At 39.2% G+C, this 15,450-nt stretch overlaps 1 protein-coding gene across 1 annotated transcript in view; it reads left to right on the top strand.

Annotated features, from left to right (window-relative positions):
- Positions 1–15,450, top strand: part of tbc1d9 (TBC1 domain family, member 9 (with GRAM domain)) — a 69,952-nt gene that overhangs the window by 38,121 nt on the left and 16,381 nt on the right. Inside the window, 6 exon segments of the mRNA XM_055158575.1 lie at positions 330–480; positions 7,516–7,730; positions 9,398–9,515; positions 11,659–11,944; positions 13,786–13,867; positions 13,869–13,916. Coding sequence (XP_055014550.1) covers positions 330–480; positions 7,516–7,730; positions 9,398–9,515; positions 11,659–11,944; positions 13,786–13,867; positions 13,869–13,916 — 900 coding nt within the window.

Genomic DNA, 15,450 nt, shown 5'->3' with positions numbered 1-15,450 from the left:
TCATTTTTAATTGATGCAATTCACCTGAAAGCCTGAGGGCCAAGAAAAATTTGTCTGAGGGCCGCATTTGATCCACAGGCCATAGTTTGGACATGGCTGCACTACTCCCTAGTGTGACATGCAGATCTCCATTGGAAAGTTACACGAGTCTTTGTTATGATGATGTTTTCAGCAGTGTCAGCTCCCACTGGGCACCACAGTTTTCTAATGATCCACGGGTGTCACAGATTCTAGTTATTCAGCAGACACAAGCACCACATGAACTCTTTAATGATAATAAAAGTAAGGTGATTATTTTTGAAGTAACTGAACTCATCCTTTGACCCCAGGCGAAGGAGTTCTTGAAGGAGCAGGCCTGGAAAAACCACTTCACCGAGTACGGCCAGGGCGTGTGTATGTACCGCACGGAGAAGACCAAAGACCTGGTGCTCAAGGGCATCCCGGAGAACATGAGGGGGGAGCTGTGGCTGCTGTTCTCTGGTGAGACACTCAAGTCAAACATTCAGCACTTTTTACACACACACACGTACACTATAGGTCAAAAGTTTTAGAACACCCACATTTTTTCCAGTTATTTATTGCAATTCAAGTCTTTTAAGTCCAATGAAGAGCTTGAAATGGTACAAAGGTAAGAACTGAACAGCCAGAGGTTAAAAAAAAAAAGATAAAAGAACAAAACACAAGTCGAAGCTCTGCCAAAACTACCTCAGCAAAAAAAGAACAAGATGCTGAACTTGAAAACATGGAGTGTCCAGCACAGACTCCAGACTTAAAGAGACAGTTCAGAATTTTGGATATAGGGCCTCATTTTCTAGTGAGTCAGAGTGTTGGAGACACTTTTTAAAATATTCCATCCAGTCCTTGTATTTGCAGAGGTCGCTGGTGCTGGGCTAGTGCATGTCAATGGCCATAGTTATCCTGCCACTAAAACAGTCTTACCCACTGCACAAAACACCCAAAGTAAATCTATTACTACACCAGACAGTCAATGTGAATGTCTGTGTTGATAGAATAATGCTTGAAATAAAACTAACCTTGCATCGCATGAATCGTCGCATGTTGAGGGACTATTGTATTTTCTGGGCTATTAGGCGCTCTGGATTATAAGACTCACTGTCATTAAATGGTCTATTTTCAAACTTTTTTCACAAATAAACCGCACCGGACTTTAAACGAAACACAAGAGTTCAATGGATCAGTTGGACTTTGTTTGGCGCGTTCACGGTGACTCTGGGCTTTGTTCAGTTGTGGCGTGTAGGGAGGGTGCTGTCTGGGACCGCTGGATTGTCGGCGTGTTCGCAGTGACTTGTGGCTAGAAGTGGCACATTGCACTCGCTTTTTCGGTTCGTTCCTCCGTTCCGTTCCTCGTCGGCGTGGAGTGATGAGTGTGTCTGTGGGTGTTTTTCGCCGCACGGTCTCTGTCTGTTCCGTGTGTGTTTGCGTGCGCTGCGGGTGGTGCGGCTTTGTAGTTTACTGAAGTCGTGCTGGGACACCTGAGTGGATTCGTGTATAGGGCGCTGTGGTTTGTGGGGCGTGCGGTCGTTTTTTGATGGGGTTGGAGGCTTAAGAGCGCGTCTAATAGCCCGGAAAATACGGTATTTTCTCATACATCAGTCCACCGTTGCCAAGCTTTCTATCAGGAAGTACAACTCGCTGTTGCTGCTCAGACATAAATCCTTCAAATGAAAGGTTGGTTTTACTTCTAAAATTATTCTATCAACACAGACATTCACATCGACAATCTGGTGTAATAATAGTTTTGCTTCGGGTGTTTTGTGGAGTGGCTAAGCCTAGCACCAGCGACTTCTACAAATACAAGGACTGGATGTAGTATTTAAAAAAGTGTCTCCACACGTCTCCAACACTCTGGTTCACTAGGAAATGAGGTCCTATGTCCAAAATTCCGAACTCTTTAAACCCCATCGAGCAGGTTTTGGTGCCGCAAGTGCCACACATTTATGGGAACTTCTGCAACAGACTTGGGAAGAACTTTCTGAAGAATATTTGATTTCGATTGTAAAATTAACAAGCCACGAGTGTGTTCAGCTGTTATATCTGCCAAAGGTGGACACTTTCATGAATCAGAAGTTTAGAATATGTTTTGGTATGTTTTGGTCGACAGTAAACCGTAAAAAAATGGAAAAAGTGTAGTGTTCTAAAACCAACTTCAGCCCAGACACACTCACACTCACATGACACTGACACAACAATAGGAAGTACTGGCAGCAAATGGAAATCTCCTGACGAGCACAGAGAACACACAGTGCCCAAACAATGTGGATAGATTGGTTAGGTTAACAAAAGATGACGACGATGATCATTTCTATGTAAGATAACGCCAGACTTTCTTGTTTAGAAGTCATACTCTTCGTCACCTCCACCTGATCCGACCAGGCCCCTCCCTCTGCCTCTCTCCTTTTCTCTACTGACACACTTCACACACTGTTGCCACGGAAACACTCATCTGGAACATTCCTCTGCTCCTCAGGGCGAGGACTGGTGCTTAATATTTAGTTTTTGGCTGTAAGACTCTTTCCCCCCCAAAGCACGAGGAGTTAAAAACCAGCCTGACAACATTCCCACCTGGCACAGCTCCGTGAATTAGGTCAACGGTGTGTGTGATCAAATTGTTCTCTATGGTGGAATGTTCAGCAGTTACCGTGGAGACAGTGGAGACACCGTGCACACATTAGCAAACACTGACAAAAACACTTTAAGATTGTGTAATGGCAAATAAAATATTGGGCTTTATTTAATCTTAAGAATAATTTTGGTTTATTGACTTTCTTAAAAAAAAGTAACACCTTTTTGATCCATCTTGTTTGTTAATCTCCTCATGTATTTACAGTATTTACAGGAAAAACAATCAGACCAAACAACTCTGTTTGAGACAGGGTTCACACTCTTTTTCAATGACAAAATTTCTATGACTTTTTCACAACCTAAAGTGAATTTTCCATGACTTTACAGCACCTACAACCTAGAATTGATCAGACTTTTAGGGATAAATATGAAATGTTAACCCTTTCCACTCACCTTATGGTTTGGTTTTAAAGTTTTTTAACATTCAAAATACTGTCAGTGCATTTATTGTCCAATCCAATTTAATTTCTATGGCACATTTCACACAAACAGTTTCCAAAGTGCTGCACAAATACATATACTAACAACAATAATAATATGATTAAAAAAAATAAACTACTAAAATAATACCAGTCTTAAAATAATAAAACCAGTAAAATAAAATAAGAACAAAATCATAGAATAGTAATAAAAAAATAAAACCAATACAAACACATTAAAAATAAATAAAAATAAGTAAAATAAATAAATAAACAGAGGACCACACAACTCACACGGTGTTAAAAGACAGAGAATAAAAGTGGGTCTTAAGACGAGACTTAAAACACTCCACTGTGGGGAACTGTTCGAACTTGGAGGGGCAGAGCGTTCCAGAGTTTGGGGCCAAGCAGAGGCGGGGGATGGGTCAGGGTACTGGTTCTGGTAGAGCGGGGCTGGTCCGGGCACTGGTTCTGGGAGTGCAGGGGTGGTCTGTCCCCCCTGGTTTTAAGTCTCGTCTTAGGCACCGAGAGCTGGAGTTGGCCCTCAGACCTCAGAGTTGTCTCCTTTAAACAAAAGTTGCAGACATTCAGAAATAATCATAATAGTGCAATGAGAACTTAACAGAACGCTGTAGTTGTTTGAAAGAGATACTAAAATTCCATGACTTTTCCAAAACTTTCATAGAATTTACAAAATTCCATGACTTTTCCAGGCCTGAAAAATGACATTTTGAGGAGTTCAATGACTGTGGGAACCCTGTTGAGATCTCTCTGTCTTGAAATGTAGCACACCTTGTATTGTTGTTGTTTTAATTCCACATGTTCATCTTGAGGCCAAATCAATTCATGACGTCATCAGGGGCTGCCTGGTCACACCTCATCATGTGACCCGCCCATTCACTTTGTAATGTTTGAGGTTTTGTCAGTCTTGTATAAATACTGGGAGCTTCGAGGTTCTGAAAACTTGGAGGAAGAGAGAAAACACTCAGAGAGACTTGTTTGCTGGCGGTCTTTGGTCCAGGTCCTGTCCTGACCATATCTGTTGCAACAAAGAATAAATCTGCTTTCTATTCCATAAATCACAAGGCTTTGGATAAATAATTTCCATGATAATTGTCTGAAAATTCAAGAAAAATGGAAAATTGATTTAAGCAACATATTTCCAGGAGCCTGTGATTAATATCAGTGTTCATGGTTCTGTTTAGGAGTTTGACTTTCAACAAAATGGTTGGAGTGACTAACAGAAAGGGGACAGTCCTCTATTTCCTCAGCCCTTATGTTCCCTTTTTTTTTTTATCTGTAAAGTTTTTCTCAAAATTAAACTCTAAGTCAAGTCATTTTTATTTTTATGCCGCATTTAAAGAGATGATTCAGAGTCATTTCAACTTAGGATCTTTTGCACCTCGACCTCTACTTTACATCTGTAGTCGACCGCTGCTGGAGAATAGTTTGGGTGTAATTGACGACCACATAGGGATAAGTGGGGATAAAAAGTGATGCAAATTGATGATAAAGGAATTGTGGGAACATAGGGCCTAATTTTGGAAAGAAAACAAAAAAAAAAACGTAGAAATGAGGAAACATTGAGGTGAGGGAAAAACTGAAAAACCGTTGACTAACTTGTGACTGTAATGTTATGTGTGAGAGACTTTTTTAACAGCACAAATCATCTCCGTTTTTGTAGCTGCAGCTAAATCATTCCTTTATGGTCAAACCGAGGTAAAATAAAGCTCAGATTAAAGTCTAACGTCACACCCCCAGGAAATGTGGATGACATCAGCTGCAAAGTATCAACAAAACAGCACGTGAACTTGTTTTGGAAAAGAAAACACATGACTAAGATTTACATTTTTAGACCTGCTTGGCGTCAATCTCTGCCTAACTGGATTCCTTTGAGTATTTGTACTACTGACTCATATTACGTAACACAAAACAGAAGCTAACCACTCTGCCACTGTGCACATCTAGCAGTTAATACAAATATACTCCAGTTCTGTCAATCACAATCATTTAAAGTTTGCCTGGGATTCAGAATACGCACACTGGAGCTGTGAGTTTGGTTAGTTTGGGCATCTGTGTATTTACTCGTTTTCAGGTGGGCGTGATTGACAGGTGGAGTAGCCAATCAGGGGCACGCGTGGTTTGTCCGTATCAAAACAAATACGGCAGCTTATGAGGAAAAACTTGGGAAAAAATATGATAAATGGACTGAAAAATATTGTAGATTTCTGTAGAATCAACAAGCGAAGCAGTAAAATAAATGAAATTGTGTTGTAAATTGTAAATTATTAGTGATCATTGAGCTCCATCTTTACCTGGTCCCCGAAGGGTTGACCAGGTTTTGTATTCACCGTGTGTCTGTGTCCACACGCGATAATTCTGTCATTTATGAATCGATTGTCACCAAAATTGGTACGTGGGTCAAGCCCCCGTGCCGGATGCCACAAAAAAAAAAAGTTTGGTGACGATCCGAGGTCATTTGAGGAAACACAGGTCAATTGAAAGGTCACACCATTATAAAGGATTGGCAATTTTGGCAATTTATGAACCATCTGCGGGCTAAAATATTCACCCAGTCATCACACAAGTTGGCACACACATAACCGGGGTACACTGGATGTTACAGGTTGAAACGGGTCAAGGTCACTTGAAGGTCAAGGTAACCAAGGTCAAATATGCGTTTTTGGTCATAACTCTGTGAAGGATCGAGCTCGAGCAATGGGAGTGGTCTCAAAATCTCAGAAAAATTATTATCTATTTTTAATTCTATGCATTGGTATTGTAAAATATTAATAGTTTTCGAGATAATCACTAAATAACAGTTCCTTTCTCTTTCAGTGTATGACGTTGAAACTCTAACTGGAATGAAATTAATTTCCTATTTCTTGTTTTTCTGGTGATACACAACACACTGATCTACAGTCACAGAACGAACATATACACAACTCATGAAGAATTACATTTTCATTACACGCTAGTAAACACAGACATTCTCATGTGTGACCAATATCACACAAATGTTCATGGGCCTGTACAGATACACACATTGCTTCACAACTTTATTTATAACGCACTTTAAAACAACACAGCTTGACCAAACAAATGCTGCTCAACAAATCAAATTTGGCCTGACTCTGGGGCGTGGGGATCAGACTGATATCAATCTGTATAAAACAGTTCAGACACATGTCATTCTGTCCTTGCCAGACCAATGTTATTTATATTTATTTAAGACACAGAATTGTATTTGTGTTTTGAAACCTACTGATGGAACCTATGATTGAAATTTATACTCAAAAACTCAGCTTTTGTTCCAGGCATTATTTAAAGGTGCACTATGTAACTTTACTGGAAAAGGGTCTGTCGCATGTAGATGGTTGTTGTTTGTTTCCTGCAATGTTCTACATCAGCTCTGTCAAAGTCAAATTCACAGAGGCCAAAATTTAAAACTGGGACTAAGTCATGGGCCAAACTAAATACTTATTGAAAATGTTCAACATCTGCATGTTTTCTCTTCTTTCGAGATATGTACTGTTAAACTTTTTATTATTAATATAAATGTTTAATAACAGTTTTGCTTAAACATTGAATCCAAAACAAGTATAATATAAAACAATAACAACATTTTAAATAAATAATGTCTCTATAGCCTGTCTATCTTATTTGATATGATCTCGCGAGACATATATAATTATATTGCTGGCCAAATTTGTCCCCAGGCGTGAGTCTGACATGTCTGTTCTACAGTATGGTATTTCAGATGAGAGGAGAAATGGACCCACTCGCTGTAAGAATACATGTCTTTACAGACTTTTAAGAAATAAAAACACTTGTAATTAACATAAAAAAATTAACAAATATAAGATATACAAGCTACTAGAGCAACAGCAGCTCAGTCGGTAGAGCGTTTGTCAACTGATCTGAAGAATGGCAGTTTTAATCCTACTCTCAACATAAAAAAAAAAAAACATCATTGGTTGAGCTGTCACTCCACTAACCCACAGGTTGAATGCTGCCGTTGTGTCCTTGGGCAAAACACCCATTGTCTGCGTACACTGGTGTGTAAATGCGTGTGTGGTTCCTTGTTATAAAGCGCTTCCAGTTCCTTGAAGGTGGAAAAACGCTGTATAAATATGTGATCATATATTTGCAAGCAGACAACAGACCCTCCACCAGAAAAGTTACACAGTGCACCTTTAAGCGGAAAACAAACATCAAAACAATACCAAAACTAACACGTCCAAAAACCTATTATGATTATACTACACTTCCCATTTTCTTACACAAAATAAGTTTTAATTTGTTTTTAAACTCACTAGAATAAAAGGTAAAATGTTGAATTTTGAGATGTAGTGATGATAATACAGGATTAAAGCTCACAAGCGTTAATTTTGCGTGATATATGGTCTTTAATTTGTCGGTAAATGAACCTCTCTTGTCTGTCTGTTTTTAGGTGCTATCAATGAAATGGCCACTCACCCCGGGTACTACGAGGACCTGGTGGAGAAGTCTATGGGTAAATATAACCTGGCCACAGAGGAGATCGAGAGAGACCTGCACCGCTCTCTGCCCGAGCACCCGGCCTTCCAGAACGAGATGGGCATCGCCGCTTTACGACGGGTGCTCACTGCCTACGCGTTCAGAAACCCCAACATCGGATACTGCCAGGTAAATACACTTTTGATCAAGAGAGTCTGGCCCTACCCCCACAGACCTCCAGGATGCTCCTCCAACGATGTTCCTCACCAGTTTTATTAGTTAACTCTGTTTTGAGGTCATGGTTTGGTTCATTTTCAGTACAGTATAGGAACAAAATGCCAAACCATTTTTATTAAGCCTACAATTTCTTTTAACATTACACAAACAGGAAAATGAAGTAAAGTGCTACTTGGTAATACTAATAAGTTAAACAAAATATTCTCAAATAAGCAACAAATGTATGAAATATAAAAAAATTAATTCCTTGTAAACAGTAAACAAAACTTTGCAAAAAGTAAAGCGCACCACTAACAGTTCCAGGATGAAGTTTTACACAATCTTCATATTTTTGGCCAGAAAAACCAACTTGTCCACATTGTCAGCAGTAAGTTGTGTTTGCAATTGATCCGTAATTGTGCCTGAACTGATTTGAAATGTTTAGTAACCATCGGTGTTGATGTATTGTCTTGAAAGGGAAAGGGGGGCAGATAACATAAGATTTCTCTTCTTTCTGCTCGTTTTCATTCATTTCTTGTATGTCTGATGTTGTGACACTCTCGATGTCTTTTTATACTTTATGAATAAATAAAATAAATAAAAATAATAATAAAATAAAAGTGCAAATCTGCTGGTAGTTAGAACATCCAAATGTCTCAAAATTACCTTTCGCGAGAGACAGAGGTTGCGGGTATGGCGAGAGAGGAGATTCTGTGTCGGGGAAACGTGAAAGTGAGGACTGCAGCGCGGCGACCGTAGTTTTTCAAGGATTCATGTGGTTCAGAGGGACGTAGTTAAGGCGGGGGGCAACTGTTGTCAAGGCAGCCGCCCTAACTGTAAAGCGCAGCGGGAAACATTGCCACCTCAATCATGGACAAGTTTCCCCGTGAATATTAAAGAGCCGAGTCTTCTGTGTAGCTGCACGTGTAGTGGCGGAATGTAAACATACACAGATTGCACAAACTCACTCATGCACAGCCCTGCACCGAACCGAACGTCCTGTACGGAAACGGTTCAGCATGAATGAACATGAACCGTTACACCCCTAATTATAATACATAGCACTTGTATACTGCTTTTTATGACACTCAAACACACTTCACATAGATCAAGACAGACACAAATACAAATGTAAGAAACAGATAAACAGGACATGCAGTTTTAAGGCAGTTTTTGCTTTAATTCGCTATTAAAATTTATTAGTAGCTCATTTTTATTTTTCACTTATTAGCACTTCAAAGATTGTACATTTAATCCCTGATATAATTCTAAAAGTGTCTTAATTTTAAAGCAACAGGTATGAAGTTAGGTAAAGGAGTTGGTCTCATTTTTCGTGTAAATTAATATTAAATCCATCCATTTTCTTCCACTTATCCGAGGCCGGGTCGCGGGGGCAGCAGTCTAAGCCGGGACTCCCAGACTTCCTTCACCCCAGACACGTCCTCCAGCTCCTCCGGGGGGACGTTTTTCTTGTAAAATAATATCATCTCTCGTAATGTTACATCAAAAACAGCGGCCAGGAAAAGAGGAGGAGGACTTTGTGGGTCTTTTAGGGACGTGTGAGTGGACGCAGGTCACGTGAGCGTCTGTGTGTTGTGTCATCTTCACTTTTCTAACTCTTTTTCTAACTGCTCCAACAGGCCATGAACATCGTGACCTCGGTGCTGCTGCTGTACTCCAAAGAGGAGGAGGCCTTCTGGCTGCTGGTGGCGCTGTGTGAGAGGATGCTGCCGGACTATTACAACACCAGGGTCGTAGGTCAGTCTGAACATGGTCTACACACAGGCTTCATCGACTCTGGCTCCAATTGACTTTACACAGCAAAATGATCAAATGCCTCGTCATTCTGATCTCTAGTTTCTTTTCCTAATATGGAACTCAGCTCACTTAGTCCACTTCTTTAAACGGTCAATGGTCCTGCATCCGTTCCATTGTGGTGACTGGGAGACTGTCTGCTCCTGTGTTTTCTTAAGTGCAGGTCTTGTGACAAACTGTGGTCATTGTTCTGAGGCTAATGGACACGTGATAAGCTGCATCCTAATGAAAATACAAGGAAGAATTACTGTACTGCAATAAGTTAGATCAGTACTTATTTCAGTATTTTTATTGTACTTAACAGCTAAGTTGGAGCATACTCACTGAAGTACTCATTTTTTTAAAGCTCGCCCATAGTACTTACACATTTACAAAATAACATACCAAATAATAATGCTGTTTACAATACCATGATGATTTTTATATTTCTTTGTACTTGCCTGGAGACGTAAACCCTCAAGACATTGTGATTAGGGCTGGGTATCATTCAGAAGTTGCCCATACGATACATATCTCAATACAGTGCGCTTATGATTCGATATGATATATTTCAATTGGATTTGATAAGGTTCAATAAAAAATAAAAGCTAAATCATGGCTGTGATACTAAAAGTCTTTGTTAAACCACTTCTTGTGCAAAGTTCATATGAAACACAAACATTTTACTCATCAGAACAGTGAAAATGTCAAATGTGTCACATAAATGAGTTTCCTTCCTCTAAACAAGCAGCAAAACTGCAGCTCTGTAACAAAATAATTTTGTAAAATATACCAAAAAAATGCTCTTGAAGATATACCGATTCAGCAGCCTATGACATCGATGCTGTATCCTCACATTAAACGATACGATATATTGATATTTCAATAGTTTTGCACACCTCTAATTGTGATAGTGCAGCCCAGTCTTCTGTTGTAGGGAGTATTATACCTATAATGATGCATTCTACACACTACATATATAATTTAGCAAAGCAGTGCAATTCCTCAAACATTCTGCTATGACAAGGTCAAAGTTTACTTATAAAGCACGTTTAAAACACAGACACATTAAAATTACTAAATAGTACAAAACGGTGGTAAAATGCAAAAAGCAGAACATTGTGTCAGTGCAAAAAAGTGAGTTTTAAGTAAAGACAAAAAATGTCTGAGATAGAGGGAATGTTTAAAGGAAGTCAGGCCCGTCTGTTTACAATTCATCTCCTCTATATAGATTTTTATTTTTTATTTTTTTATCACACTTACATTTACACTTGTTTACAGAGCTTGTTTAGATTAAAGTGCATATGACAGATTTTCATGATTCTCTAAATTTGACTTAATTTGGAGGGATTATGACTATTGTAAATATAAATTATAGTTTTACACCAATCAAGAAGCAATGCGAAGAATTAGAGGAGGTTTTTTTTTTTTTTTATCTAGGTAAACAGTTATAGAATGTGAGGCCACGATTTCTTAGTTTTGCTGGCGCCACCTAGTGCCTCCACTCAATTTCAGTTCTCTTCAGCGACTAGATCAGGAATCAGAATACACTAGACGGTTTGCAAGAATACCACGGAAGTGCGAGTTCGGGCACCAGCCAATCAGCGAAGAGCCATATATTCTGTGTTGGCAACGATTCCCAAGATCGAGGATTTAAAGCCGGAACAAAGAGAATATTCTGTGAATTTTATCAAGGGAAAAGACGTTGCCCTTCTTCCTATGGGATTTGGGAAAAGATTAATATACCAGTTAGCCCCGTTAGCGGCACATTACATACATCACGACCAAATAGCAGCGCTTGGTTAAGTAAAAAAAGCACCTGCCTACCGTTGAGCGAACGAATCCTAATGCTGCAAGGTCAAACCGTTTCTAAGAAGTGAAACCGGCTGATGAATCAGGCTAAGGATTTCCAGCCAGGCAGTAAAATTTAAAATGCTAAAAAAACAAGTGTATGTACAAGTATTTTTGCTAAAATCTTAAAAATTATGATCTTAACTGTGTTTTAGTAAAATTAGTAATCTAAGCTGTCATAGGCACTTTAAGTTTGCCTTGGTTTCATTCAGCTCATAAAAACACTCACCTCTTTATGTTGTATATATTTTCTCAGGCGCTTTAGTGGACCAGGGCGTGTTCGAGGAGCTGGCTCGAGAGTACGTGCCGCAGCTGTACGACTGCATGCAGGACCTGGGGGTGATCTCGACCATCTCTCTGTCCTGGTTCCTCACCCTGTTCCTGTCCGTGATGCCGTTTGAGAGCGCCGTGGTGGTGGTCGACTGCTTCTTCTACGACGGCATCAAAGTCATATTCCAGCTGGCTCTGTCTGTGCTCCACGCCAACATCGACCAACTGCTGGACTGCAAGGACGACGGAGAGGCCATGACGGTGCTGGGCAGGTACGAGAACACGGGTTTTGGGATTTGTTATCACTTCGAATAAGCTTAAAGTTGCTCTGCGTAACTTTTTAAATGGAGGTGGCCATCTGCTTACGTCCATGGAGATGTTACTGCTTTAGAATTTTCCACAGTTTTGCTTAAAAAATATCCATCTTTCATTTACTTCCTTACAAGTGTTTTGCCCTTTACTGTGAACGGGGTCAGCTCTCCACAGATCTGACCTGTAACTTCTTGTCTCCATGGTGACAGGTACATTTAATGCCATTCTGTGGACCATACAGGCAAAGTAATAACATCTCCATCGAGACAACAAGGTGACGGACCCTTCACCAGAAAATTACGTAGAGCACCTTTAAGTCTGTACTACATGAAAAAAAATAAAATAAAAAAGATAATACGATCACACGAAAATGGCTACAGGACAAACCTCCTACTATTTGAAAATGGGCTGAAATAATCAACAAAATTCAGGTTATCTAACGAATTATGAAACATTTTCCTTGAAACACTGTATTGGAAAAAGTGGAAATTTTAGAATCAAAACAAAGACTAATGTAATTTTTTATACACCTTTGCAGATGTCACTTGCTTGATGGCCTCCTATTTTATTTTAATTTTATTTTAAATAATTTTTGGGTTGGGTTGGTCTGACGATTTATTCTGTTCTACAATACTACTAATTTGTGTATGTCAGTAGGTGATATACAAAACTAAAATGTTCTAATAAAAATAAAGTTTAAAAAAATGATTGACGCTTTATGCACCTTGTTCCACTTTTTTTTTAAAAACCTCAAAAGTGAAATAAATCCACAGAGAGCGATACAAGTGCCTTTAAAAACTCTTTACTGAGTATTCACATATAATTAAGGACATACAAAACGTGCAGAAGGGGAACTTTAACCAAAAACTGTTTGGCTCCCATGGTGCGTCTTAAATAAGGAGCCATAGACTGAAAAATAATACAAAAAATAAACATTACTTGGGTAAAGTTATGATTAACATTTGCGATAATTAACTGGAAGAAAAATGTAAATAGATGAAATTATTTTTAAGCAAATAATCAACTGATAATCATGTTAACCATAAAAAAAAATACCAAAATTACCAAAAATCATGCATTTTAAGCAAAGTTTAAATCAAACAAAATAGGAATAATTATCTCAGTAATGAAAATATTACAAAAATTATGAAATTGGGTTGAGGCTCCAACATATGACATGAAACATTTTACTACTATGAAAGGGGGTATTATGCAAAATCATCATTTTTTTTAAGCTTTCTACCATATTATAACCTTGTTCCCTCATCAAAAAAGTGCCTGAAGGGGTTGTAAGATGTCATCCATGCATGTTTGAGCAATTTAGTGATCTCCCCTGGGCCCTGTTCGAGCTCTCCTTATGTTTAGCTGTAAGATTCTGTGCAATGCTCAACTCACAAGCCTACGTCACCCATGCTCCCGCACGACAATTATCCATAATTATACAAAAACATTAAACAAAACTGTGCAGAGCAACTTGACAAACCTGGTGCGATGTGCAGTAGTTTCATTAGCTGATTGTGCTGTGATGACGCTCTGAAGGGGAGTGACTTAACACAAAGAGCAAAGGGAAACTTAAAACATGTCAGTATGTTCTTTTTGGCAAATATTGCATTTTCAAAACAATAAAAGGTGATCTAAATATGTTATGTGTTTGCAGTTAATACCCCATAGAAGTAAAATAACCCCTCTTTAATATGATTGCTTTTATTTCTTTGGACAATTAGTTGTATTAAAACATCTCTATGATTATTTTAAGAGTTCCCATCATAAATTATTATAAAATCGTTCATCTTTTCTGTAGGTATCTGGACAGTGTGACCAACAAAGACAGCACCCTGCCCCCCATCCCTCACCTGCACTCGCTCCTCACCGACAACGGAGAAGCCACATCCAGAGGTCGACATCTTCAAACTCGTCCGCAGCTCCTACGAGGTACGAACACCGACGAGGAAAGCTGTTTTATAAGACAAGTTCAGTGGTGGAAGAAGTTGGTTATTTAAGTTAAAGTACAGATATCAGAAATACTCAAATAGAAGTATCACATGAGAAATTTACCGTTTTTTGGACTATAAGTCGCACTTTTTTTCATGGTTTGGGTGTTTCCTGCAACTTATATATTAAAATGTTCACACTGACAGCAGCGAGAGGCTCTAGGCTTGTGTGTTTGTATCTGCTGCTCCTGTTACTCCTGTATCACTGTCACTTCGCACTCTACTGAGCATGTCTCCTGTAGAAATAGCCGCTGTCTCGCTGCAAATAGTGAAATATTCAGCCAAAAATGGTAATCGAGCAGCAGAAAGAAAGTTTGGAGTGAGAGAGAAACTTGTGATTGACTGGCAGAAAGCGGGGATGGAGAACACTTCACAGCTTCACGGCAACCGGGAGGATGCACCATGCAACTCTCCTGGAAGTCACTGGATGAATCGACAAAGCCTGAACTTAAATGACAATCAAAACCATCCTGTCAGGATCCAGAAAGAGCGGAATAGTTCTAACTGGAGCGGATGCCGAGTTTGACGACAGCTACACAGCAGAGGGAAAGGCGCACTGTTTACATCATGGATCTATGCTTTATCTCTGGTCTCTGATTTTACAAAATACGTTTCCCCAAATAGACTTATATATGTTTTTTTCTTCTTCATTGCGCATTTTTAGCTGGTGCGACTTATACTCCAGAGCGACTTAACAGTCCGAAAAATACAGTACTTAAAAGTGCACTATGTAACTTTTTGGTGGAGGGTCCATCAGCTGCTTGTCTCCACTGAAATGCTGTTGCTTGCAAGGAATATTCCACAGTATGGCATTAGCCGTATCTATCTCTGTAGACACAAGCAACTGGCCGCAGAAGGAAATGTTAATTCTGTGAAAAGCCTCACTTACCAGGGATGGACTGGGATCAAAAACCGGCCCTGGACTTTTCCCCCATGAGTCAGGTCCGGGGTCGATGGGCGTGTAGTATTATTATCGTATTACTGCCCTCTGCTGTTAGTACGAACGCACAGATTGCCAGTCCGCCCCATCACTCACAGTAAATGCATGTTTTTTCAACATATTTTTGAGCGACATCTCAGTAAAAGCAAAATAGATGCATTTAATGTCATACTGTGGAACATTCTAGACCAGACATGTCAAACACAAATTTGGACCGCAATATAATTATATTTGGCCCGTGAGATCTTATCAAATATGTATTAGAGCTGCCCGCCGGCTACAGATAGACTACAGAGACATTATTTATTTAAAATGTTGTTATTATTTTATATTATGCTTGTTCTGGACTCAATGTTTAAGCAAAACTATTACTAAATATTTATTTTAATAAGAAGGTTTAACGTTACATATCTTGAAAGTAGAGAAAACACGGCTTAGTCTCAGTTTTTAATTTTGCCCTCTGTGAATTTGAGTTTCTCACCCCGTTCTAGACAAAGTATTAACATCTTGATGAGAACAAACAAGTGACAGACCC

Source organism: Boleophthalmus pectinirostris, unplaced genomic scaffold, assembly GCF_026225935.1.
Source record: "Boleophthalmus pectinirostris isolate CB_2022bp ecotype Guang Dong unplaced genomic scaffold, ASM2622593v1 HiC_scaffold_22, whole genome shotgun sequence".
Classification (NCBI taxonomy): domain Eukaryota; kingdom Metazoa; phylum Chordata; class Actinopteri; order Gobiiformes; family Gobiidae; genus Boleophthalmus; species Boleophthalmus pectinirostris.
Note: the sequence above shows the minus strand (reverse complement) of the source record. Positions and strands in the feature narration are given on the sequence as shown.